The sequence below is a fragment of the Bos taurus genome, chromosome 20 (assembly GCF_002263795.3).
Source record: "Bos taurus isolate L1 Dominette 01449 registration number 42190680 breed Hereford chromosome 20, ARS-UCD2.0, whole genome shotgun sequence".
Classification (NCBI taxonomy): domain Eukaryota; kingdom Metazoa; phylum Chordata; class Mammalia; order Artiodactyla; family Bovidae; genus Bos; species Bos taurus.
In genome coordinates this window covers 66,605,610-66,633,100 of record NC_037347.1, presented here as the reverse complement: position 1 = coordinate 66,633,100, position 27,491 = coordinate 66,605,610, and the positions used below count along the sequence as shown (strand labels likewise).

At 50.2% G+C, this 27,491-nt stretch overlaps 1 protein-coding gene and 1 non-coding gene across 3 annotated transcripts in view; both read right to left on the bottom strand.

Annotated features, from left to right (window-relative positions):
* Positions 1-411: 411 nt before the first annotated feature.
* The window catches only part of NSUN2 (NOP2/Sun RNA methyltransferase 2), a 33,594-nt gene continuing 6,514 nt past the window's right edge, over positions 412-27,491 (bottom strand). Inside the window, exons 4-19 of one of the 2 annotated variants that reach the window (XM_002696449.6) lie at positions 25,285-25,390; positions 22,160-22,231; positions 21,305-21,389; positions 19,338-19,530; positions 17,407-17,481; positions 14,202-14,332; positions 11,251-11,324; positions 10,532-10,662; positions 10,102-10,198; positions 6,927-7,111; positions 6,562-6,654; positions 5,697-5,832; positions 4,499-4,579; positions 4,142-4,280; positions 3,072-3,111; positions 412-1,385 (exon numbers count right to left, since the gene is read on the bottom strand). In XM_002696449.6, coding sequence (XP_002696495.1) covers positions 1,046-1,385; positions 3,072-3,111; positions 4,142-4,280; positions 4,499-4,579; positions 5,697-5,832; positions 6,562-6,654; positions 6,927-7,111; positions 10,102-10,198; positions 10,532-10,662; positions 11,251-11,324; positions 14,202-14,332; positions 17,407-17,481; positions 19,338-19,530; positions 21,305-21,389; positions 22,160-22,231; positions 25,285-25,390 — 1,978 coding nt within the window. In that variant the 3' untranslated portion in view covers positions 412-1,045. The remainder of the gene's footprint in view (positions 1,386-3,071; positions 3,112-4,141; positions 4,281-4,498; positions 4,580-5,696; positions 5,833-6,561; positions 6,655-6,926; positions 7,112-10,101; positions 10,199-10,531; positions 10,663-11,250; positions 11,325-14,201; positions 14,333-17,406; positions 17,482-19,337; positions 19,531-21,304; positions 21,390-22,159; positions 22,232-25,284; positions 25,391-27,491) is intronic. The other variant, XM_010816852.3, reaches the window with a different exon arrangement.
* LOC112443079 (small nucleolar RNA SNORA70) lies at positions 16,225-16,357 on the bottom strand. The gene has a single exon (XR_003031349.1). It is a non-coding gene; the product is annotated as a small nucleolar RNA SNORA70 (small nucleolar RNA).

Below are 27,491 nucleotides of genomic sequence, written 5' to 3'. Positions count from 1 at the left end.
CTCACTGCGCTGCAGCGTCAACACCGCCCTCTAGAGGATAAAAGGTGACGTAGGCAAGTCCTCTCAAGTGCTCTCACGCCCAACCTTGGACTTCATTAAAGAGCTGGACTTCCCCTGCGGCTCAGACGGTAAAGAATCTGCCTGCAACGCAAGAGACACAGGTTCGATCCCTGGGTCGGGAAGATCCCCTGCAGAAGGGAATGGCCACCCACTCCAGTGTTCTTGCCTGGAGAATACCATGGACGGGGGAGCCTGGCGGGCTGCAGTCATGACCGAGTGACTTCACGTCTTCACATTAACATTCCCTCCACCAGCTAAGAAGCTTCTAATTCTAACACTTCCATTTGCCCCAAAATAAGTCTGTTCCTTCTACCACACGAAGTGGAGTACAACTTGAATCACACACATACATGTTTTCATTAATAATTCTTTATTTAAACTTTCCAAGGATCCCAAACCCCATTTAAAAATTATTTAATTGCAGAGCATTCCAATCAAAGCACACGAAACCCTCATAACTAGTATCACAACTCACAATAAGCTCTTACTGTGAGATAAAGTTTGTTTTACCCTTTATTCCAAAGGCACAGGAAGTCATCTGACACTTCAGATGTTAACCCCACCGCATACTAACGTCACACTCATGTGCAACTCAATACAATTATTAAAGCTGACAGTAGTCTTCCAATGACCTGGAAGGAGTGACAGATTCTCTCTACAAATAACACTTAAAAAGAGGTTCTGGGCCTTAAGACCGATACAGGCATAACAAAGGGGACCTGAAACTTCCTGCCAGGGCAGCTGCATTTCGTGGCAGAGTAAGACTTCGAATGATCCAAGTCTGTTCCCGACAACAGGCACAGCGGATCAACTTTGCTGAAGATACAAAGTGAGCACTTACTAACAAGCTACAAAGATACTTTCTGTCAGCTCCACGTGAAGGCAGTCCTGGGATCATTCCGAGACCAGGCCTCCTGTCAGCTCCGTCTTCACAGGCACGTCCTAGATCTGGTCTTCGGGGCAACCCCGGCGGGGCCCCCGCGGCTCACCGGGGCAGGCCAGCCTCCGCCGGGTCCCCGCCTGAGGAGGCGTCCGGGCCGGCCTCTTGCTCAGCACCGGCCCCGACTTCCGGCTCCGCGGGGCTGCCCGCACCCGGCCCGTGTTCCGGTTCGGCGGGGCTGGGCGCACCCGGCCCGTCTTCCGGCTCCGCGGGGCTGGCCGCACCGGGCGCCGCAGCGGCGCCCTCTCGCTTCTTTCCCACCGGCACCTCCAGCCCCATCATGCGCAGGTAGTGCAGCCGCTCGTTCCTGGGCACGAAAGTCCGCACGGAGGCCTTGCCGCGCCAGCCGCACAGCACGATGGGGCACTGCAGCGTGTCCGGCTTCCTGCGCACAGAGCGGCTCCTGGTTAGCGGTCCTCGTCTGCTCACGGCAGCCTCAGAGGCCAGCGCAGACGACCGCGCCCACAGCCACCCCCAAGCCGGTCTGCCCTCCTACGGGCGTCCCTCCTCCCGACTCGAATACCGCCAAGGCCCTCAGGCTGGCCAGTGTCTCCCTCTACAAACTCGCGGGCGAGCCCCCAAGTCTGCAGACGTCCAGCACTCTCACCGTGAGCATCTGCAGGCACCTGCGCCCTCTCAAGTCTGAAGGCCTATCCCTACGCCTCCCTGCCTACTGACCGACAAGGCACGCAGCCCTGTCCCTCACAGCCCATCCGGACACACGAGCACACCGAGGCCCCCAGAGGCTGGATGACACGGCCCGGAGCCGGGATGGCAGGGGCTCAGGGTCGGGAACCAGGGCACCCGCCCTCCCCACACTCGAGGCTCCCGGCAATGCGGTCTGGGTCCGCACCCCTGACAACACCGCCCCGACGCGCCGGCCTGTCCTAGGGAGGAGGGCGCTGACGGTCGGTGCCACTTGGGTGCCCCTTACCCAGCACGGTGCCTGTCACAGTGGGCCACACGCACTGTGTTTAGCTCCTTTCGCAGGAGACTCTGGTCTAGTTTTTGAGCTCCTAAAGGCCTTGTTAAGTAAACACATGTCCCAAGCCCACTGGCGACAGGCATCAGTGATGCAGGCGGAGCAAGAACCAAACAAGGGTTTAAGTAATAACTAAGAAAAAACAAACAGAAAAAGATGAGAAAGGCCTGAACCAGTAAGAAAAACCACTAAAAGAGAGAGACAGAAATCTATCGGACCTTTCTATTTTTTTAGAACAATTTTAGTTGACTAAAAAAACGATGAAAGAAAAACCTAACACAATTCTCATACTCCAGTTTTCTTCCTTAAAAAAAAAAACATCTAATTCCTGAAGCTCTTTTCACCTCAGTACTTCAACTGGCAGAAACCAGCGTACATGGAACACTGAACCCACACCTTAAAACTGCCCATTTTAAATTTTCTGTGAGCCGCCCAAATACTAATATCTTAAAACTGACCTGCCCCCTCCACCCTGGGCGGTGCAGAGCCCCCTGAGGCCAGGCCCCGCCGCTGGCTCCACCTCAGGGGCTGGGCCCCCAGCTTCCCTCCCACCACCCAGAGTCAGGCCAAGGCCCGCCTCGGGATGAGCTGCCCAAACCGCTCTCCAGCCCAGGGCCTGTTCTCTCTCCTCTTCGGGAGGCAGCGTTTTGTCAGAGGCAGCTGCTGAGTGGGGACCAGCTGGGGTGCAGATGCTGACTCGGCCACCCCCGCCCCGCTGAGGGCCCCGGGCCAGCACTCAAGTCCCCTGTCCCGTTTCTGGCAAGTGCGGACCACCCGGAACCACACCCTCCTGTGAGGGGTGTCACTGAGCGGTGGTCCTGGGGGCCATGGCGGCTGGCACGGCCGCCCCCACGGGCAGGGCAACAGCACCGGACACGGCCGGCAGGCGTGGGAGAACGCAGCCTCTCTTAACGGCCGTCTTTACACTGACCCTTCGCTTTATCCTCTGAACAAACATGCACAGGTGCTTCATAAAGAGGATCGTCACGGTGACACCCGGGAACACTGCAGTTCTGAAAGGCTTCTAAGACACAACCCTGCCCTCTCCCACAGAACGCGGAGGCTTCGAGGGCGGAGCATCTCACTTACGTGGGGTCCGGCTCATACTTCAGGACGACGCTGCCCTTGGCTGGAAGAGAAACAGACACCGCTGCTTGAGCCCTCCGGGCCCAGACGCCTCTGCTGCCCTCATTCACGGGCCCAGAGGAGAGAACCTAGATGCTAGGTCTCAGGGGTCTCGGAAGAGGCCAGAGGCCTTTCTTTAGAAGCCCACCAGGCTGCCCCACACCAGGTACCAAGTGGGGCCGTGGAGACAGTGGAGTCAGAGCGCTCAGGGATTCGGCCACTCTGCAAGGCTCTTTCGGGCGCAGGGAGATGGGGATTAACCACTGCTTAATTCTCAAAACGCAAGATTAAAAAGATAATTGGTCCAACTCCCAGAAACAGCGGGAAAGAACATATAAAAATTGTCAAAATCATACTGCAATCATCTAAAGGCAGGATTAAAAGGAAAAAAACAAAACTGACTCCAAGCAGTTCCCTTATCCTTGACGACAACCCCCACGGTGAACGCGGTTCCACCCGAGGAGTCGAGCGAGGGGAGGCCGCGGCGTGCCTGCGCGACTTTAATACTGCGTCTATACCGTCTCCCTCTAACCGAGCCAGAAACGCGGGTTCAGCGATAAAGAAGGAAGCGAGAACAGAAAGCAAATGCAATTAGAATCCCCGGCAGCCCTATTTTCATTCTGAGCTGAAAACCTCACTAGAGAGATGTAGGGTGGAAGGCTGGGAGACAGGAAAGCCCGGCTGAGCCCAACGCGCCCTGCAGCGCGGGGGGCTGGCCAAGACGCCAAACGAACCACATCCTGTGCTGGCTGCCCTCCTGGGCCTCGGCTTCCCCGCCCACAGATCCCCACCCCATCTGCCGGCCCCACACCTGCACAGGCTGGCGCGAGGGGCAGGCCGGGGAGAGCGGGGACTAATCCCCCATCGGCGTGCGGGGACTACCGCCTCCGTCCCTCAGATCCCTCGGCAGGTGGATGCAGGCCCTGAGAACCGAGCCTCAGCGTGCAGAACACGAGGCGAGAAAGGCCCAGCAGGCGGGAGCGCCGAGCCGCCCCAGGGGAGGACGGGCTGCGTCTTCGCGTCACGCCGCTTACCCATGTCCTTGACCTGGCTGTAGGCCTCGCTGCTGAGCTTCCTAAAGAACGGGTTTTCCTGGGTTAACAGAACTTGGACGTCTTCTATTGATACGGTGATGATTCTTGAGTTAATAAACGGATACAACGTATATATTCCCTGGGGGATACAGAGACCCATCACCGTGACGACCAGTGTGAGGCGGTGCCCGGGGTCTGCCCCCTCAGCACGGCCCCTACCCGGGGGTGGGGGGACCCCGGTGACAGGGGGTCGCACAGGCAGACATACCCCCCAGCCCAGGAGAGCTCAGAAACCATGAGAGCTCCCGCTGGAGGCAGAAACCAGGCCGGCCCAGAAGCACCTGTCCACGCCCTCACCTCCTGTGCCAACCGGAAAGCACAGTCGAACTCTTCACCGCTGTTATTTCGACACCAGACTTTAATCCCGGTGTTAATGACCTGTGATGGAAAACACAGATGAAACAAACGCATGAAAGCGGAAGTCAGAAAAATCAATGGGAATACTCCCTTCCGTCAGCCCCCGAGGAGACCAAGCTGTCAGCAGCTGCTCAAAGAAGGGAAGAAGTGGCCGCCACGGTCCTCTGACTAAAACAGACACTCTCTCAGCCTGACTGAAGTCCTCAAGCGGTTCTGCTTTACGTGGCTTATACTAACACTTAGCACACGCGTGTGTATGCGCTCAGTTGCGAAGTCCTGTCTGACTTTTTGAGACCCCATGGACTGTATTCTGCCAGGCTCCTCTGACCATGGATTTCCCAGCCAAGAATACTGGAGTGGGTTGCCATTTCCTTTTCCAGAGGATCTTTCTGCCCCAGGGATCAAAGCCATGTCTCCCGCATTGGCAGGTGGATTTTTTTTTTTACCACTGAGCCACCAGGGAAGCCCAATAATTAGCACTTAAATAAGACACTAAAACTAGGAAACTCTGAGAACACAAGAAATGCATGTGGTCCACGGGCCATCAGGAGCAAGGCTGCCATCACCCTGGAAACCCCGGTGGGCCCCTGGGAAAGGACAGTGTCGAGCCCTGTCCTGAGAAGATGTGACGCCCAGGACCTCCAGACCACACAGAGGTAGGCCGTGTGAAACAAACAGGCAAGAGGGAAATGAGCTGGGAACACAGTTCAGCAAGTAAATGCAGGCCCTAAAGGCTACCGTTAAGAACACACGAAACCAAGGCCCACAGAGCAGCAGGCAGGCCCCGGTGCCCCACGACACAGACGGAGGGAAGGACGCGGCCGGACGGCCTGCACCCAATGGCGGCTCTGAGACCCCTGGGCGGGCGGCCCGCACCCACTGGTGGCTCTGAGACCCCCAGAAGGGCGGCCCGCGCCCACTGGTGGCTCTGAGACCCCCAGAAGGGCGGCCCGAGCCCACTGGTGGCTCTGAGACCCCCAGAAGGGCGGCCCGTGCCCACTGGTGGCTCTGAGACCCCTAGGCAGGCGACCTGCGACCACTGGCGGCTCTGAGACCCCCGGGTGGGCAGCTGAGCCCTGGCCCCTCCAACAAAGCGGGAGCAGCGAGAAAGGACGGCCCTCCGTGGCCGGGACCCCACCTTCATCCTCTCGCTGTTGTTCAGCAGCACGTTTCTCAGCTCCTTGGACACCATGTAGAGCTGCCTCTTCTTTCCTTCCGTGGTACGGGTTAACAGATTCGTCTTTGGGAACGAGGGATCCAAAGCATAAAACTTCCTGTTAAAGAGACACAGCTGGTTACGAGGGTTCAGCTCAAACATGACGCCAGCCTTGTGGCGTCCCGCCCCTGCATGGTCTAATGTCTCATGCTCGTGTGGTTCAGGGCCGGGGGCTCTGCCCTGGACGCCCACTGTCTAACCCTAACGTCCCCCGCTTGGCCTGCACCTCCTGGATCCAGGACCTGTATTCACAGGCACAGCGTCTCCCCCGAATTCCAACAACACACCTGAGAACACTCCCCCTTCACGGACATTTTAGGAGGGATTTTCACAAACACAGGCAAAGGACCAGTCATCTACAGGACAGCATATGTGAGCACTTTGGTTCACAGACGCTAAATTTAACCGACAAGGAAGAAGTGAACCCGACAGATATCCTGAGCACCTTTCCCCTGTGATCGACCCAGAAACCCCACCCGACCAACCCTCCCTAACCGGCAGCAAGGTGGGGCGCCCTGGCCATGGACCCCCACCGAGGGCTTCCCACTCAGGCCCCCAGTCCAGAGTCCCCATCTCCGTCATCTCTGCCTTCAGGGGTCCAGCATTCTCTGATTACTGCTCACCTTAAACTGAAGGGTTTGGTAAACACCCTCTAAAGCTTCCCCCAGCTCTCACAGGCAATTAAAAAGGAGCTAAAAGAACAACTATGGTTACACGTGACCCCGTGTGCATTTAACCCCACGGTAAACATAAACAAGGAATTGTAACAGGCCGAACGAATCCTTACTGGATAGGTGGAAACAGCGGGTCGTCTTCGGGAATAAACACAAAGGGATCTTCCTTAAACCCAAACAGCTTCATTTTCTTGGATGGAGGAGGGCTGAGGCGGGTATGGGATGAGGGCATCCGTCAGGGAGGGGTCGCAGTAGTCCCTCCAGCCCAATCCTCCCCGCAGCCCCACCCCGCCCTGCAGGGACGCGGGTCTCTTCCTTGCGGAGGACGATCCGAGGCGTCCATCCCCTGCGGTTATCGGCCCCGGGGCCCACACAGCCAGGACCTGCTCGCCCCTGCGAAGCCGCCACCTGGACCCTGCTGAACCCCGAGGGCTGGGCAGACGCTGGGGCGCGAGGGCCACGATGCAGCGGTCCTCACCCGCACACGCCGTCCCTCTTACTCCCACTGCTGTCCATGTTCTCTGCTCTCTCCACTGCTCCTGTGTCGCTGATGCCAGGTGCCAGCTTGCTCTCCAGCTCCGAGGTGTCAGAGGTGCAGCCCGCCATGGGCTCCGCAGGGCTTGGGGGGACGGGGGCCCGCGGCTCTGCCAGCTCACCCTGCAGCTGGACAGGGACACGCTCGTTAACACTGGGACAGCAACTGCCTCTGTCCTGACACAGGCAGGGAAGATTCCAGGGCCACAAAACCCACCCGAACGAATACAGCAATTCACATGCAAAAGACAGACAACAGGATTCTTTAAAAAAGTATTTTAAATCTGCTATTATAAGCAGAATTCATGGGCACAGAGTCTAGTTTTAACTTCCTGTTTCTTAGCGGGGGCCAGCAACACCGGCCTGTCTTCACCCAGAAATTCTGCCAGGCATCTGCTCTGTGCGGTGAGTCACACGCTTCCAGACACGCTACACAGGGCCGAGAAGAAAGACAAGGACTCAGAGAGGAGAGTGGAAACGCTCCAGGGCCCAACGGAAGAAAGATGAAGTGCACCTCCCACGATGGAGGGACCACTTGCTGAAAAATGAGCAAAGTGTCTTACTGCCGTTAACTTTTTACGTATACCTTATGTAAGATCTTAGACAACAAAAGATCGCGTGACACACAGCACAGGGACTACTGGTAACAACGCTGCTTATATACTTCAAACTTGCTATGAGAGACCTTAAAAGCTCTCACCTTGGGAAAAGACACCCCACAACCAGGTGTATGTGCACAGAATCACCCTGGTGCCCCTGAGCCGACACGATGGTCTGTGTCCATTACATCTCAACTTGGTAACCTTCTTTAAAACTGTACGTCCTTTCTAACAAGTCACCAGGCTGGTAAAAGTGGTATTTCCCAACCCTTATGAAGTGAGTTTACAAATCAGGTTATGTACACGGGAAAGTCCAACACGTCTGTCAGGTTCACAAAGCTATTAAGCGGACAGGCTGGTTAAGGTTCTGTAACGCTGTGCAACACTGCCTCCCAGAAACGTGGTTTAATTGTAAAAGAAAAAGGCAAACAAAGAACAAACCCCCAAATCCTCTGCCAAGGTTAGCAAGGCTGTGTGTCCTTTCCACCCCGCCCCTCAAGTCTGGAAACCGCCTGCTTTCCAGAGCCCCCTTCCCGCGCCCCTTGACCCAGGAAGCTCCTTCTGTTGGGCGCAATGCTGAGATCTGACCCGGCGCCCTCACAATGACACCAACAGCACTCTGTCCGCATGCCTCTCCCCGGCCCCAGCTCCAGAAGCATTCACACTCTGCATCGCTTCAACGGGACAATGGCGTCCTGAAGACCAAGGCCCCGTCTTATCACGTGGCCCCAGCAGCGCCATGCTAGGTGGGCTCACGAGTGCTCTGACCAGGTCAAATGTGACCAGTGCAAAGTAAGATGGATCTCAGAGTGCAAAATTCACAGTTTTTAAGTCTCAGAACGAAAGCATACAAACTACTTCATTAGTAACATTGTGACTGCATGAAAATCACATGTAATGTAAGGCAACAGTTGCAAGATGATTCAGTTGCAGACGAGGTCGGCGTTCACATGTTGAGCGCCCGGCTGTGAGCTCCACGCCTCCTCTCCTGACGGGGACCAAGGGCTGTGAGAGGCAGGAGCCCCGCCTCCAGGGGACCCTCTCCAGCCTCACAAGCCCCAGGACGACTGCTCGGAAGCGCCGCGTCACCTCGCCATGAGGCTGTGCCTGCAGGCATCTACCTGGATGAGCCATACCCTAGAGAATGGTTGGCTTCTGTTTCTCCGAAGGCTATAAGCACCACCGGTCCTCATCTTCCCACACGGACCCGAAGAAATTAGAGCCCCGCTGACAGTGACCCCAGGCCCCAGTCCACGGCAACAGGAGGCGTGCTGATGGACGAGCTATCAAGTCCCACCGCACGCTGACAAAGGGGGGTACCGCGCTTCACACCACAAGCCTGAGTTAAGACTCAGAGGCTGCCCTCGGGGTTCCCTGGTGGCTAGGGGTAAAGAATTCACCCGCCAGGGGTTTGGGGAGACCCCGCGGGCCACGATTACTGAGCCTGCGAGCCACAACTCACGAGCCCATGCATACTTCCTGGAGCCTGTGCTCCTCGACAAGAGAACCCGCTGCAAAGAGACGCCTCCATACCGTGACTAGAGAAAAGCCTTCATGGCAAAGATGGCCCAGCACAGCCAAAAACAAATAAATAAAATTATTTAAAAAAAATAAAAGAGCAGCAGCTGCCCTCTCCCCACCTCTCTGCCTCATGGCCTCCCTCACACAACCCTGGGGGCGGCTGAGGTTCATTATGACGGATCAGCCCTGCCCACGTCCACCTGAGGCAGGCCTGGACAGCCTGGCATTGCCCCTCACGGCCAAGGGGAAGGCTGCCGGCCTGCGGCTGGCAGAGCTGTCCCAGCTGAAAACCACCCGTGGGAACGCAGGGCTCAGACACCACCAGCAGGGATTCTGACTGAGCCACAGAGCAGTCTTCACGCCTCTTCAAGTTTTATTAAAGAAGCAAGTTGAAGATGCAGAAGGAAGGTGTGTGTGTGTGTTAAGTCGCTCGGTCACGTCCGACTCTGCAGTCCGTGTCTACTCCAAGGACCATAGCCCATGCAATTCCCAAACTCCACCTTTTCCACTTCCCTTATAAGGTGGCTCAGCTGGTAAAGAATCCGCCTGCAATGCGGGAGAGACCTGGGTTCCATCCCTGAGTTGGGAAGATCCCCTGGAGAAGGGAAAGGCCACCCACTCCAGTATTCTTGGGCTTCCCTGTGGCTTAGCTGGTAAAGAATCTGCCTGCAATGTGGGAGACCTGAGTTCAATCCCTGGGTTGGGAAGATGCCCTGGAGAAGGGAAAGGCTACCCACTCCAGTATTTTGGCCTGGAGAATTTCATGGATGGTACAGTCCATGGGGTCACAAAGAGTCAGACACAACTGAGCGACTTTAATTAAAAGTTTTAAGAAATTGGTGCTTTTTGGAAAACTCAAAAATATAAGGACACCATCACCACCACACACACAAGAACACCCAACTGCCCTCCACCCTGCAAACATGCTCCGTGGTCAGCTCCTGCCTCACCGGTTAGCAAGGCCACACAGCACGCTCTGCTGTCCCGGGAGACGCTTACCTTTGGAGGACGCTTATTCCACGGCATCGAAGCCTTCTTCACCAACACCGCCACAAAGAAGCCTCCAGTGTTCTGATGATGTGGTAATATTCTAAGACTGAAAAAGCACACGCATACACAACTTACCCTGTTTAACTGATCCAAAATACACTCTCATAACACAATATATTACTCACAATACAACACACAACCCTCACTGAGAGAACGGCAGTGTGTCACCTGTAAGGAGTTGAAAATGCAATGTCTAGAACATCGCCATTTACGTTCACACCGGTTTGGTTTTTTAAGTTTACAACACAGCTGCTTGCTACCAGCAGCTAGGAGACACTGAGAACCTTACTTGCTGTAAAGTTCAGGTCCAAAAGTTCAGCCAAGGGCACAGCACAGCCCATGCAGGAAACGCCCGAGACGCATCTCCCAGGAAACTCACCAGCGCTCCAGGTGCATGGCCTGGAGCTTCTCGGGGTCCTTCGGGGGGAACATGGTCGGCCGGATCTGGGTGTGTCTGTTGTGGGGGACATCGTCCCAGGATGTGAACCACTGCCCATCTTTCGTCATCACCTGCAGGGCCAGAGGGTTGGGACTCAACGACCAGCCCATCTGAGAGCAGGGAAAGCCAGAAGAGGGGGTGGGGAAGCTCTCAAGAGATGGCACGTCTCATTTCTCCCTAAAGAGAGGAGGACGGTTTGCAAGGAAAGAAATGACACCATCTTTTATTCCATGAACCAGGACACTCATTCTATGAGGTGGCATTTTCATTTTCCAAGCGGGTTATTTTTTCTCTCTTTCTTTTATAAAACAAGACTCAGACCGTTCCTGGGCTAACACTGAGAAGTGAATTGCTTCCTACTGGAAACAAAGCTTGGAATCCCAGCCAATTAAAAGGGAAGAAAGCAAAGCTATACTTGTACATAAACAAAGCTGACTCGTGATTACAGAATAAAGGTAGGAGAACTTCCACTGCCAGAAATACTTGTATAAACGTACCGTTTGTCATTAAACATAATTCTGAAACTGATTCTAAGTTGCATAATCAAATGAACCATTTATTCAAGTTACCCTAGAGTGGATGCTTTAAAATTCTCACGACTCTAAGACGCCTAGTAAGTTGACCCGCCCTTTTGAGCCAGAGTCCTGGCGGGAGACTACCTTCCACTGCGAGAGCCCAGGCACCCACTTCAGTCCTGGCAACTCTGAAGACACGTCGGCGAGCTCCAAAGCACCTGCGGGTCAACAGCAAAACAAAAACTCCCGTTATCCCAGTGAAAGGAAACAGCTGTAAAAGATCGCACACTCTAAGATCCTGTTTACAGACTGTCCCGGGAGGCCAGACCCACCCAGACAGAGCAGATCAGAGACTTCTGGGGTGGGTCAAGGACTGACCGTAAATGAGCTCTTCTCCACAGCGTAGCATCAAGAGTCACTCAAGCCCACGGACCTGCACACTTAGAGCAAGTGCCACCACGTGGGTGAAGGGCAGCACGGGAGCTGCTGCAGGAATCAGCTGCAGAGTCCACGCTGCGCCCGAGGCGCGGCCACGCGGGCGGCCTAGAACGCACACAGGGCGGGACCCTGCGCTCGGCCGGCTCCTGGTCTCCAGTCACACCAAGGAATGACCTGCGTCTGCATGCCTTTATCTCGAACAAACATACCGATCCAAAAAGCAACACGATGAAACTGTGGACATTTTTAAACATTCAGCTTCAGGTCCAAGCTGGTTTTCTAAAACGGCCATCAGGACGACAGCCCCCTTCTAAAGCGGTGTTCATAGGAGCGCCATTACAAGAAGCTCTACTCTGGGGCCGTTACAGGAAACCTCTCAGATGAACTACCCACCACAACCCACGGACAGATCCATGGACAGCCTCACAAAAAGGAAAATCCAACACAGCTCCGTGGAAGCTGTGAAAAACGCAGGGCTCATGAAAACAAAGCCGAAGAATCCCCAAGGCGGAGGTCCAACAGGGAGAAACGTCGACAAAAGCGTCACGCCGGCCGCCACGGGACATCCAAACATCCTGGCTCCTAAACGCGAACACCAGGTAACAGTGCAAACACGGAAGCTGGTTTTCTCAGTCCAACGCTGCCCTGGCTCAGCGGTGACTCTCTGCTAGCATCTGGGTCAGAAGCGAGCACTGACTGAACGCCTACTGGCCACCTATCCCCTCTGCTGGGTCTGAGGACGTTCAGGTGGGGGCCCCACCCCTGCAGTTAAGATCCCCAGCAAATGCAGAGGACAAGACCCAGCAAAAGTCACTGTCTGATGAAGCCACGTCTACACACACGCCTCTGATGGAGCATGGGAATGAGACACCCACGATGTGGTCTGGAGCAACCATGTGCAAAGAGACAGCTGTGACAGCAAAACGCAGACGGAAGACCCACCTGCCCAGTGAGAGGGTGCTCAGGGAACAGGACTCTCAGTTACTGTCAAATTACATCACCCGTGACCTTTCTCTTTACCGGCCTTCTGAAATAGAGCACCACCAAAAGTGTGGAGCTTTTCCATACGGAAAACATGACACAGAAATCAAGTCTCAGATAAGTGTAGCGAAACAAAATACGACACAGGAAATTCAAACTGAAAGGACCGCAAAGGTGAGAACAGGAGGGCTGACCTCTCAGCACAGGCCTTTCAGCCACTGAGAAGAATGTAACAGAAGCTGAGACAGTCGTGGACACCATCTCAGGAAATGCACACCAGTTTCAGGATCTACATTTCAACCTGCTTCATACGCAAGTAGCATTCTATTCAGGAGATGTTATTAGTTTTAAATTTCCCACTATTTGCTTTAAGGAGAATTTGATGGAAAAGATTAACATTTCAGCAAAAACATAAAAGGAGAAATATTTGACATGAAAACATGAAACGTTATGTCTGGTCCCTCAGCGTAAAACAGTGTGGTAAGACCTCCCTCCCATTGGGATGGTTAATAGTCAAGAAAGCAGAAAATGGCGAGTGCTGGTGAGGATGCAGAGGAGCTGGAAAACCTGTGCACTGTTGGTAGAGACATAAAATGGTGCGGCTGCTGTGGAAAAAGCATTGTGGGTCCTCAACAAATAAACACAGGATCACCACAGGCTGCAGCAATTTCACTCACGTATACACCCAAAAGAACTGAGAGCAGGGTCTTTCAAGAGTCGCTGGTATAGCCAGGTGCAAAGCAGCGTTATCACAGCAACTAAAACGTGGAAGCGACCCAAGTGTCACCGACAGATCAATGAATGAACAAAGTACAGTCTAAACATACAATGAGTATCTTCAGCCTTAAAAACGAGGGAAATTCTGAGAGTATATCATCTAACGTGAATAAACTTTGGGGACATGATCCTAAATAAGCCGGTCGGTCACACAAAAAAATGCTGCAGAATTCCGCTCAGAGGCGATACCTAGAGCAGTCACACACAGAGACGGAAAATACAGCAGGGAGGGCTGGGGCGGGGGGATATGGGGGAGCTGCTCAAAGGGCCTAGAAGCTCATTTGCAAGATCAAGAGCTCGGGAGCCTGGCTACACAACAGAGTGAACGCAGTTACGCTGGTGAACTGCATGTTTTAAATTAACTGTATAATTTGAAATTACGTGTGTTTTACCACAATTAAAACTTTTTAAAAATGCAACGGTGTGGTAAAGGATCTGATACCACCTTTCAAACTTATAGAAAGAAAACAGGCAAAACTCATTTTTCATGGAAAATTAAAAATTCATTACAGAAGCATGTCTGTAATCAGGGCTACCTCATTTTGAGGATTCCCGAGTGGCGCTAGTGGCAGAGACCCTGCCTGTCGATGCCGGAGACATAAGAGAGGTGGGCTTGTCTGGGACGTTCCCCTGGAGGAGGGCACTGCAACCCACTCCCGTATTCGTGCCTGGAGAATCCCATGGACAGAGAAGCCTGGCGGGCTACAGTCCATAGGCTTGAAAAGAGTCGGACCCGACTGAAGCGACTTGACAAGCACACATACACCTCATTGTAGGGTTTATGGACTAATCATACAAGCTAATGTCCGTGAACAAAGTTAGAAAAAGTCTACAGGAGAATGCACCACAGCAATAAAGGTTCTGAAATACATTTTCCTAAAGATCCGTCACGCACTTACCTTCACTCTTTTCCAGTAGAGACGCTATGACGGCTTCATCCTCGATGGGATTCAGCGAACACGTAGAGTACACCATCCTGCCCCCCTCCACTAGCTGCTCAGCACCCCGTGTTGCAATCCGTAGCTGTAAACTGAGGGCCAGATACTAGGTTACTTTACGACAAGCACAACCATACGGCACACGCATCACAGGCCCTACTAGAGCAGGTATTCATTAGTTTAGGACAGACTTGCTGGCTCAGACGGTAAAGCATCTGCCTACAATGCAGGAGACCCGGCTTCGATCCCTGGGTTGGGAAGATCCCCTGGAGAAGGAAATGGCAATCCACTCCAGTATTCTTGCCTAGAAAATCCCATGGACAGAGGAGCCTGGTTGGCTACTGTCCATGGGGTTGCAAAGAGTCGGACACAACTGAGCGACTTCACTATGACAGACCTACAACAAAATACAAAACACTCTCTGTAAAATGAACAACGCTCATTACACCTTTTAAGGTTCTAAAGGAAGTCAGTGTAAGCCTATTTAAGGTGCTTCGTGCTGATTAAAAACAAGAGTCCCAAGTCCTGCATTGTCCCTCCTCCCCTTGCCACTGGTAACCACCAGTCTGCTCCCCGTATCTGTGAGCCTGATTTCCACCTGTGACAGTCACTAGCTTGCTGTAGTTTTTAGACTCCACATGTAAGTGGCATCAGGTGGCACTTTATCTGTCTGGCTTACTTCACCTCGTATGATCATCGCTAAGCCCATCCATGTTACTACAAATGGCACTATTTCATTATTTTTAATGCATCCCAATATAGTTCCGAGGTAAAATTATGGAGAGAATTTGGGAAACCAACTGACTTATTACAAAACTTTCCCTTTTCAAAATGACAGTGAAATTAATAAAACCGGGAGGTTGAGGGGACAGAAGATACCAGGAACGTATCTGTAGAAATCCTTCATCTCCCATGCGGGGAGCAACCAATACCCATAAACCCAGAATGTGCCATTCACAAAAATAGTGTCTCCAATCTTTTAAAAGACTTTCCTTTTGTTCATAAGGCTCTTCACAGAAGAAATACCTTTTTGAATACCAGGATTTTCAACATAACTCCATTTAAAAAAAAAATTTTCAACATAACTCCATTTTCTGTTCCTCTGTGAAAGTAAATCACATCTTCTAAGTCTACGTGACACGCTTCATTTAAAAGTGAATTCTGTGCACTCACTCATTTTCACTTTAGTTCTGGCTGCGCTAGGTCTCTGTTGCAGAGCACAGGCTCTATGCGCGAGACCTCCAGCAGCTGCGGCTCACAGGCTCAGCTGCCCCAAGGCACGTGGGATCTTCCCAGACCAGGGGTCGAACCCACGTCCCCCGCGTGCGCAGGGAGATTCTTCATCACTGGGCCACCAGGGAGGTCCAATGCGATGCGATTAATACGCTTAAGCTACACTGGGTGTGTATATGTGTATGCAGATGGCATCCTCTAAGTGTTGACTATGACTATTTTAGATGACCTCTGTAATCCTGATACTAATCTATATTATCTAAATTTATTACTTCACTATTCTGATAATTGAAAAACAAACAAAGTATCTGTAAACAGTGTTGATACTAACCTATGTTATCTAAATTTATTACTTAACTGTATCAATTCAGTGCTTCATATGAAACATGAATTTAGGTTTAGAATACACCAACTGCTAATAGAAAGAAATATCATGTATTTGTACGGTCTTTTTAATAGTGAAATTTTCCTAATATATTGAATTCAGTTGTTAGCTTTATGCTTTGCTCATTCACATGTTGGGAAAGGTTAACAGAACAGTAACAACATTGCTTATGAAAGTGAAAGTGAAGTTTCTCAGTCGTGTCCGACTCTTTGCGACCCCATGGACTGTAGCCTACCAGGCTCCTCTGTCCATGGGATTCTCCAGGCAAGGGTTCTGGAGTGGGTTGCCATTTCCTTCTCCAGGGGATCCTCCCAACCCAGGGATAGACTGGGGACAGCAGGCCAGTCATGAATGCCCACTAGAAAGAGTTGTCTCCAAGGTCCCTTAGGGCAACCTGTACAGGGAACAGGTGCACACACTCCCAAGGAGGCTGCTGTCTGCAGCCACTGCACACTGGGCCCCCATGGGGAAAGGGCACAGTCGGCTTAACTGGCTGCAAAAACAACACTGCTTATAGATACTTTTTTTTACTTTCATTATTTTTTCTGCACCAGTGGATTTTGGTTTTTTTCTCAATTATCAGAATATTTAAGTAATAAATTTGGATAATGTAGATAAGTATCAACATTGTTTACAGATACTTTTTTTTAACTTTCATTAATTTTTTTTTCTGTACCAGTGAATTTTGCCCCCCCCCCAATTATCACAGTAGTTAAGCAATAAATTTAGATAATATGGATTAGTATCAGGATTATAAAAATATTCATTAGGATACTCTAGATCAGGGCTTCACAGGTGGTGTTTCAATGGTACAGATCCGCCTATCAATGAAGGAGACTCAGGTTTGATCCCTGGGTGGGGAAAATATCCCAGGGAAGGAAATGGCAACCCACTCCAGTATTCTTGCCTGGAAAAACCCCATGGACAGAGGAGCCTGGTGGCCTGTAGTCCACAGAGTTGCAAAGAGCTGGACACGACCGAGCGACTGAGCACACACGCGCGCACACTCTAGGTCACCCACAGTTCTGTATCTGTGATTCTGATGTTAAATGAGATAAAAAGCCAAAGCTCTGTGGACACTACAATTTAAAAAATCCCTATGCACAGGAAACACTACAATACACGAGGAATTATAAAATATATCTGAGTTATAAGACTGCCTTTTTCCTTTCAGTTTTAAGAACTTTTCAAAAAATTTTTTAAAGATAGCCATAAATATTTCTGAGATCAGATGTTAAAAGGTAAAATAATTCAACACGAAGAACTGAAAACAGAGAGGAGAAAGATTAGTAAGAAACGGTCTTTTCATGGACAACATGTTTAGAAAATAAAAGGCATTTTCGATACATGCATACCTGAAATGTATAGAATTTCGTGTCCTACTCTTGAAAGGTTTCAGAACCAACTCCTGACAAATATGCAGACTCAAGAAGGCAGCTCCGAGGCTTGCGTCAGCCAGCTGAAGCTCTGCACGCTCAGGGATTCGACTGTAAGCCTTCACTCACCTCCTCGTCGCCCAGGGCCACCAGGGAGGTGCAGCTGACTTACCCGTGCAGCTGCAGGCTGTTCAAGGCGCTCCACTTCTTCCAGACGTCGACGTTTTTTCTCATTGTGCCATCTCCACTGCAAAGAAAGGGATTTAAGAACTTAAAACTCTGTACCACAGGATGACTGGAGCTTAATAATCTATGCTAAAGGGTATTATGAGTACCACTTAGAAAACAATCTAATTCTCACAAGCCCCAATAAACTTCCTATTTCTGTGTGGAGGACACTCTAATGCATTAAACTTTCTAATCATATTTCAATTTTAATTCAACAAGGAAATATAAGATCTGAGTAGGAAACCTCACTCGACAAAGAGACAGTAATTTGCTTCCATTTAAGAGAAATACCATCAAAACACCATCTCCAGACCTAGGAAAGAACTCTGAACATAGATAACAATCTGATCCTGCTACTTAGAAACTTGCTGATCAACAGCAGCATTTTAATCAGAATTACATGAATAATGATAAACTTATAAAGGACTTCCTCAGCAAATTCAGCAAGCCAATTTAATTTCTCTACCACGAGTGTTCTCTGTATCAATTAAACATTTAAAAAATTTCTACTCCCATTTAACAGAAATCATTTCCATGTAAATTTCATAATACAGTTGACCAATTAAGTCTTTTTGTCCGGGTCTAATTTTGAACCCCAGATTTTTTGGAGGAATTCCTGTGTCCGCTGGCTTTCCCTGTAAAACATAATTTTCACTGTGGGTCTAGTCACATGTCCTTGAGGTGAAGGCTCTGCAGGGTGGAAATGTCCTGTGAGATATCACGGCTTTCAAATGACATCCCCTGCTGTACTGTGGGGACTACAATTATGACTGCCGCAGCTTACAACTCAGAGGGCACATCACGGGCACAGTGTTGTATCTCTGATCACAAGAACACAGGGAGCACAACCCAGTGCTCCGTGACCACCTAGAGGGGTGGGAGACGGAGGGAGGGGACGGTGTACACCCGCCGAAGCCGAGTCACGGGAATGTATGGCAGAGGCCAGCACACGTGGTAAAGCAATTATCCTCCAATTTAAAAAAAGAGAGAGGATAAAAAAACCACAGGAGTGGGAAAACATCTAATCCAAAAGAAAACTAAAAACCTGCAATCTGAGATAAAAAAAAACAAAAACGAATGCAGCTCATGACCTATTTCAACTTTTCTGAAGGAGAATTCTTCCGGGTGTTTGACACACAGTAATACCGCCACCGAGCTCTGCCACCAGCAGTAAAACTACCATTTGTTTAAACAAGACAGGACTTGGTAACAATGCATCCCACTTAAACGCTGCCTTTAGAGCTAACAAAGCACGATGGAGGGTTTGGTAGAACAGTCTGGCCAAGTCACGTGCTCAGAGAGACACGTTTGACGTCCACGTCTACGGCACTGTCTCCGGGAGCTTAGCCACTTTACTTTTACTCCTTCCTTTCTGGAAAAACTCAGTAATTCAGCTATACCTTGAAATTCTCTTATCAGTAAACTCTACAAAAATCTAACGTAATAAATATCGAAGAAAGATATGTGTACAAATGCATGAGTTCGCCAACCTTCACGGAACCCTTGGATGTCCTCCTCAGGATTCACCGGGTGTTAACACCGATTATTACGCTGTGACACTGTATCTACACTCCCCGCAAGCAGGCGCTGAATGAACACTCACACCTCACTCCCGGCACAGTGCCCGCAACAAGGCCCTAGTGATATCACTGCTCTCCGCTATCGTCTTCATGTTCCCTTTCAAGACCATTAAAACCACCCCTCTCTGATCTCCTTCAGTTTATCACTAAAATTGTTTCTATTTTCTGATTTAGGCTCACACTGCCTCTCTCTTCAAACCAGCTGTGACAGATTCACTACCCACGTGCAGCTTCACTTTAGACTCTGATTTGCTTTCTCGTGGGGACGCTGGGCTTCCCGGCCTCCTGACGGTACCTGCAAGGGACATCACAGAGGATGCGGTCGTAGAAGAGGATCTCCTTCCTGCCGTTGACGTCCACCTGCAGGCGCGGGATGCAGGACGCGTCGTGGTTGACCACCATGATGCAGGGGCTGCCCAGCCGCTTGGCCTGGTGCACCAGCAGGTAGCACCGCCTGTTGTCCACGTCGTTGGCGATGACAAAGCCCTCTGCGAGCGCAAAGGCGGCGTCGGGTTAAAGGCAGCGGACAGGGGGCCACGCTCGCCCCCAGGCTGGCAGGTGGGACCAGCAACCCAGCCTTAGACTTGCCGGAACTGGGGCCGCGATCCGGGAGAAGGAAGTGGGCGGCTTGGCAGGGGTTTCAAGTCCCTTAAAATGTCAAATCTTCAAAATTCATCTTGCCAACAGTTCCTCACTTTGGACGGCTTATTCTGCCCAAACTAGCTTTTCTACCATTGACTATTAACAAAAAAAGGGAGAGTGAGGAGAGAAAGACGTGGAAACTAAGAGAGTCTCCTGACAAGTGTTTAAAATAGGCCACACGTGCTGGGGCTCCACTATAGACCCTGAGAGTCAGCTCCCAGAGTGAGGTGGGGACTGAGGCTCCTGAGGGTCCACTTGCCGAGGAGGCTCGGACCTTTGCCATCGACCTAATGTCCTCCAAGTTCAAGACGGAAGCCTCGTTTCCTATGTGGAGCCTGGAAACGTCACATAACTCACCTACCAGACGCTGGTGGGATTTGAACCTGGGGAGTCTGACAGTGGCTCTAAACTACATCCTCCCGCCTCTCACACAGGTACTAACCATCAGAAGAGAACCAAAACCCCAATGTGAGACGGGGACTCCCGAAAATTCAAACTGACATCAACCTATTGGGGCCCTCCTTGGGGTCTGGTGGTTAAGACTCTGCCTCGCCATGCAGGGAACGTGGGTCCAAACCCTGGTGGGAGACCTGAGATCCCACACGCTGGGGGTCAACTCCTGGGCCGAGCACCAGGGCGAGGGCAGGCTCGCCGTGATGAGAGATCCCGCGTGATGTAACCAGGGTGCGAAGCAGCCGGAGATTTTCACCAGGCAGATTAAAAAAAAAATCTACCTACTGTGGCTTCTAAAAGAAAACAACACGTGCTTTTACAGAAACCACGCGTGATGCTAAACTGAAGGCCCCTCTCCACGGGGCACACGAGGGCACAGGTGACGGGGTCAGGCACAGCACCCAGCTCTACTTTCAGAGACAGGGAACCCAGCTGCCTGACTCCTCCTGTACAGACAGTCAATTCCTAGGCAGGCTGATAAGAAGTCCCGGGTACCCAGGGAGGAAAAAGGGGTCTGGAATTCTCAAGGAGGAGGAAAGGATAAACACCTTTTCTTTTTTTCTCTACATTCCTTAGTCTTAATCACGTAAAACTAAGTTTGTTTTTTTTTTCTTTAAGCCCGAAACTGATGATTACACAACAAACAACCCAGTTTAAACTCTGTCCTAGGAATTAAATAACAACAATCCTGCGTGAGGACAGTTTCCCCTTCCTGAAAACCTTCTGACCAATCCTGGTATCTTAGAATGTACATCATGGGAGTGGGTCTGGTGGGACCTTTCTATTGTTAAGTTCTAATTCTTTTATCCTAAAATGTAAATTGTGGGAGTGGGTCTGGTAAAATTTTTACAACATTGAGGCATTCTTTCAATTTACTGTAATAACTAATTTAAAAAGTATATAGCTCCCTTGCTAACACTAGCGAGGGGGCACTCTCCGCCCCTCTTCTGATGTCTGTGTCAGAAGCTTTCCCTGTCCCTTTCATACTTTAATAAAACTCTGCTACACAAAAGCTCTTGAGCAACCAAGCCTGGTCCCTGGTCCCGAAGCTACATCTTCTTCGGAGATCACATCGTTCACCGTAAGCTATCACTGTGTTTGCTCTTTCCCTCATCCACCACCCACCAGAGCAGCACCCCCACCCCCAGACCCCAGCCCCACACATACCTGGGAAGGGAACGTTCATGTCCGCATGCAGCATTTCAATCAACTGTGTGGTCTTTGACCCTGGAGCTGCACACATATCTAAGATCTAGTGAAAAGCAAGAAAACGTTTGATGTTTTTCTTTATATAAATCAACTATCCTACATCTAACTTAGAACAATTTAAAATTATTTTTCATTTCTACTTTAGGACCTAAGCACATTTATTTCTAAGATAAATCTATGGCATATGTTCTATTTAATTTATCGGGATGCCCTAATCTATATTGCCCCCAAACCACAGAAGGAGAAAGATACTCGCTCCACAGGAAACAGGAACAAAAACGGCACTAGAAACCGGCAGAAAAATACACTCAGGGATGACGAGTGAAGATACTAAATGCAAAAAGCATTGTAACAGAACGCTAGGGGGCAGAGTTCGCTGGGTTCCAATCTCAGTTTGGCCCCAGACAACTAACTTCTAACTTTAAGCCAATTACCTCCATTTTTCTTTGCCTCCTTTCTCTCGTCTGGAAAAACAGGGACAGTGATAGCATCTGCCCTCACAGGGATGTGTGTGCAATAAAGAATTAATTCACAGAAAGAACAAAGAACCATGGTTGGCATTCAACAAGCCCTCGGTATGGGTCCACTGTGAATTCAACCTGACTGAGTCAGAGACAATGAAGATAATCTCAACAGCAAGTAAAAAAACTGAGCTGTAAAAATTGCAAAAAGAACCTAAAGCAAAATACATATCATTTTCCACTTCACCCAAAGTGAAAAGGAAAAATAAATAATGAACCACATTAAGATAAAAGGTCTCAACAAAACAGAGAGAGATGAATATCAGCATTTTCCATGTAAGGCTCAGAGTACCTTATGGTGAGGGTGGGCATTCAGCAACAGCGGTGGAATCATGCTGACGGCTTCCTGACGGCTGATGTTTCCCTTGGAAAATAAAATTGTTAAAAATCAGCAACGGCATTAAAAAAACAGCAGAAAAAATTAATATTGGGCATTATTTCCAATGCATTAAGAAAACACTGTATAACCATACACAGAACACCAAATTTAGTACTATCGCATATACAGCAAGTAAGACCGATGTTTCTACTAGTGGATAAATGGCCACTATCAAAAGACAGTAATCCCATCAGAATGACATTCAGTTCAGTTCAGTCGCTCAGTCGTGTCCAACTCTTTGCGACCACATTGCCTGCAGCACGCCAGGCCTCCCTGTCCAGAACCAACTCCCGGAGTTTACCCAAACTCATGTCCATTGAGTCAGTGATGTCATCCAGCCATCTCATCCTCTGTCATCCCCTTCTCCTCCCACCTTCAATCCTTCCCAGCATCAGGGTCTTTTCCATCAGGTGGCCAAAGTATTGGAGTTTCAACTTCCGCATCAGTCCTTCCAATGAGTATTCAGGACTGAGCTCCTCTAGGATGGACTGGTTGGATCTCCTTGCAGTCCAAGGGACTCTCAAGAGTCTTCTCCAACACCACAGTTCAAAAGCATCAATTCTTCGGTGCTCAGCCTTCTTTACAGTCCAACTCTCACATCCATACATGACCACAGGAAAAACCATAGCCTTGACTAGAAGGACCTTTGTTGGCAAAGTAATGTCTCTGCTTTTGAGTATGCTATCTAGGTTGGTCATAACTTTCCTTCCAAGGAGTAAGCGTCTTTTAATTTCATGGTTGCAGTCACCATCTGCAGTGATTTTGGAGCCCAGAAAAATAAAGTCTGACACTGTTTCCACTGTTTCCCCATCCGTTTCCCATGAAGTGGTGGGACCAGATGCCATGATCTTCGTTTTCTGAATGTTGAGCTTTAAGCCAACTTTTTCACTCTCCACTTTCACTTTCATCAAGAGGCTTTTGAGTTCCTCTTCACTTTCTGCCATAAGGGTGGTGTCATCTGCATATCTGAGGTTATTGATATTTCTCCCAGCAATCTTGATTCCAGTTTGTGTTTCTTCCAGTCCAGCGTTTCTCATGATGTACTCTGCATAGAAGTTAAATAAGCAGGGTGACAATATACAGCCTTGACGTACTCCTTTTCCTATTTGGAACCAGTCTGTTGTACCATGTCCAGTTCTAACTGTTGCTTCCCGATCTGCATACAAATTTCTGAAGAGGCAGGTCAGGTGGTCTGGTATTCCCATCTCTTTAAGAATTTTCCACAGTTTGTTGTGATCCACACAGTCAAAGGCTTTGGCATAGTCAATAAAGCAGAAATAGATGTTTTTCTGGAACTCTCTTGCTTTTTCGATGATCCAACGGATGTTAGCAATCTGATCTCCGGTTCCTCTGCCTTTTCTAAAACCAGCTTGAACATCTGGAAGTTCACGGTTCACGTATTGTTGAAGCCTGGCTTGGAGAATTTTGAGCATTACTTTACTAGCGTGAAATGAGTGCAATTGTGCGGTACTTTGAGCATTCTTTGGCATGTCTTTGGCATTAATGTCAGAATGACATTAGCTTGTTAGAAACTCAAGTACAACATGCACAGAGGACAGAAAGCCCCCTAGAAGTGTCCCCTCACAGCTGAAACCCTAACTTCTACTTCCTGGTTCTCCCACCTCCAGGAGCAGCCCACACCTGCTCTGTATTCCTGGACACCGCCCCGTCAACCACTGCCTCCTTGCCTCAGAGGAAGGCAGACAACAACTAAACCTCCACACTAATCCGCCATCCTCCAGACCTTCACCCTTGGGTCAGGACATCTGTTCACGTGTTCGACTGTTCAAAGATTCTTTGCAAAATCCAGCACCTGTGACACTCACAACTCTATTTTAACAGCTTAGGACTGAATGCCCAACAAAAAGCCAAAAACTGTCAGCTACCAGGAGGCTTCTGCTCCTTGACAACCTGGGCTTCCTGTCTGAACCGCCACCCTGCACTCGTCAGTCACCTCACATGGACGCAGGATGACGAACGCTCTGCTCAAGTGCAAATCTGCACTTTCGCCGACGGTTCACACACCCCTGGAGATTAAACGCCAAGCCAGAGAAGCGCTTTCTGCACAAGTCTGCGCCAACAAGGGGGCACAGGCAGTGCCCAGCACCCTGTGCTGCTCTACACGGCGGGAGTGGGAAACCAGGCCAACAGGAGCCTGCCTACCAGCTAACCCGAGTGGACAGGAAGCCTGAGAGCACGCAGCTGTGGACTGAGCAGATCAGAACTGAGAGAGGTGAAGCGCTTCTAAACTGGCTGTGGCTTCAAGGCAAGAATTATAGGAAGCAAACAGTCCCGCCAGGCGGACAGAGAAGCTCAGGGCAACAAGGAAACAAAACCATCTGGTGGCACTCGGGGGTCCTGGGCCCAGCAAAGGAGGCTAGAGAACAGGAAGGGGAGCTTCCGATGCCGCGCGTGAGACAGAAAGGAAACCGCAACACTGCCGACGCCCGTCGCTCGCGGGCGCTCACTCAGTCACGCACTGCGTGCGGGGGCAGTTGTTTGCTGGGGAAGATGTGGTGCTAAAGGTAAGAAGCTTAGTGACTGAACGGCAATCAGGGGGCGGCTGAGGAACCAGGGGGCAAAGACCATGTCGTTTTATGAGAACCAAGTCTGTCACATTTAGATGGTGTTCTTCTGTTTGGCAAAGGTGGAGTACAGCACTTTAATTAAAATAAAGACGGCCATAAACACCCATCACCTTCTCTCCAAGGAAGGCACCCGGCATGTGCAGCCCAAAAGGACACGAAAGCAGACGGAATACGCTCCAACGTGAGGGCCGGGGAACAGAGTGCCGGGCCCAGCCGTGGCTGCAGCGAGCGACACCAGAAGCCACCCGGACAACCGTGCCAGCGCCCCCGGGACTCTGCGTGACCAGAGGCGCTACTAATACCTACATTACCAGATGTTACAGGGGCGCTCACAGTGAGTTCAGGGTGCTTTTCTATCTACCTAATCACTGCCAGTGGCAAGCGTGGTTGAAATAAAACTGCGATACTAAGGCTTCAAGGAAACCAGCAAGCCTGAAGTCATCTACTCACAGATTCAGTTTCGCTGACCAGAAACTGGTGAAACTTTTCCAGCTGTGGAGACTTTCTCAAGATTTTTCGACTTAAATTTGTGTGCCAGGCAAGTTCTTCAGGATACCTGACCGAAAGGAAAGTAAAACACGTAAGGGTCACGCGTGCTAAAGCGGGCTCTTCACAGCGCCTTCATCACACAGCTCATGGGCCGAGTGAGACGCCCAGCCGTGTGCTGGCTGCTCACACCCCTGCCCCGTCCTCCAAGGACGAGCAGCAGGACACGGAAGCTCGCCGAGACGGGGCCCCGGCCCTGGGCGCTGAGGGACACAGCACGGGACGGGACTGAGGAGCTGTGCTGGTGAATGGCCGAGAGCAGAGGCAACAGGGAGAGCTGATGGCCCACTCTCCACCGTGGGAACCTGAGGGCACACAGCCCAGGAGAAGGCAGATGACGACAGGCTACAGTGCAGCTCACACAGAAGGGAAATAAGGCTGCGGGGCAGCTATCAGCACGTCCGACGTTTGATTACAGTATTTGTTTTTACTGTATTTTTCACTATTTCTCAAACCAAGCAGTCCAATAATATTGTGAAATGTTCTATATACCCCCAAACCTTGGAAATCAAACATTTATTAATCTGAGGTCCCAGGCTGATGTTTATACAGACCGAAGAACAGAGCCTCTCCTGCCGTCTATGTAAACATACTTGAACAGTGTGTGAACGATGCCATCACAGATGAGGAAGTGTGTGGTTTCTTCATCATCCCGTGCGCCTGTCTAGCCACTCAAGTCCAGCCGCATGGGTCAGTACATGGACAGGACACGCGGGGCCATGCTCAGCGTCACACGGCACTCGGCGACAAACCTTACCGCACTTAGTGTTAACTCTGAGCCATAACGATGAGCTCAATTTAACAATAGGGCTCACAATGTGCCATGTGTCACACCACAGCTAAGGCGAAAGCCGTGAAAATGGAACGGAATGTTTGAAAAACACCACGTTTGCTTTGAAAATCCGAGTGACTATCTGACAGAGACAAACTGAGGCTTAAGATCTGAAGAAGCTGCTCAACTGTCATTTTATCACGAGCTATTCTGATGAGTGCTTTCCACCAAATTATGAAGATTAAACTGGCTGAACCTGTTCATGGCCACCCTCAAAATGTCCTGGAACTTTGGTTTCTATTTCTTATGCTTGCTTCCCTCTTCAATATTTAACCTGTTTCAAAAATACAAAACGAAAGTGCAATCATACTTATTAGACAATTTTAATAAGTGTTTAGCTTTAAATACTCCCTGTGGCCTCACTAGAGGTGAACGGCAGGGATTCCTGTGGGTTGGCTCTAGCTGTGTAACTGAACAGAACCTGCCGCCCCTCTACAACCTTTGTGTGTATTTATGTGCTTGTGCTCCATCATGTCCAGCTCTTTGCGGCCTCGTGGACTGCAGCCCGCCAAGCTCCTCTGTCCCTGGGATTTCCCAGGCAAGAATACAAGCCTTTGGTGATAGCCAAACATCTGCTTTCATAAGATTCCTGGCAAACGGAATTGTCTGTGATCAACAACAGCACACGTGCCAGTAACTACCTTATCAAACCACCAAACGTCACTAATTTGAATGCTGCCTGCCGTTACTTATTGTACAAAGCTGAATTTTCATTTTCTAATAGACAGCAGAATTCTAACTACCGCACAATTGCACTCATCTCACACGCTAGTAAAGTAATGCTCAAAATTCGCCAAGCCAGGCTTCAGCAATATGTGAACCATGAACTTTCTGATGTTCAAGCTGGTTTTAGAAAAGGCAGAGGAACCAGAGATCAAATTGCCAACATCTGCTGGATCATGGAAAAAGTAAGAGTTCCAGAAAAACATCTATTTCTGCTTTATTGACTATGCCAAAGCCTTTGACTGTGTGGATCACAATAAACTGTGGAAAATTTTTAAAGAGATGGGAATACCAGACCACCTGACCTGCCTCTTCAGAAATTTGTATGCAGGTCAGGAAGCAACAGTTAGAACTGGACATGGAACAACAGACTGGTTCCAAATAGGAAAAGGAGTACATCAAGGCTGTATATTGTCACCCTGCTCATTTAACTTCTATGCAGAGTACATCATGAGAAACGCTGGACTGGAAGAAACACAAACTGGAATCAAGATTGCTGGGAGAAATATCAATAACCTCAGATATGCAGATGACACCACCCTTATGGCAGAAAGTG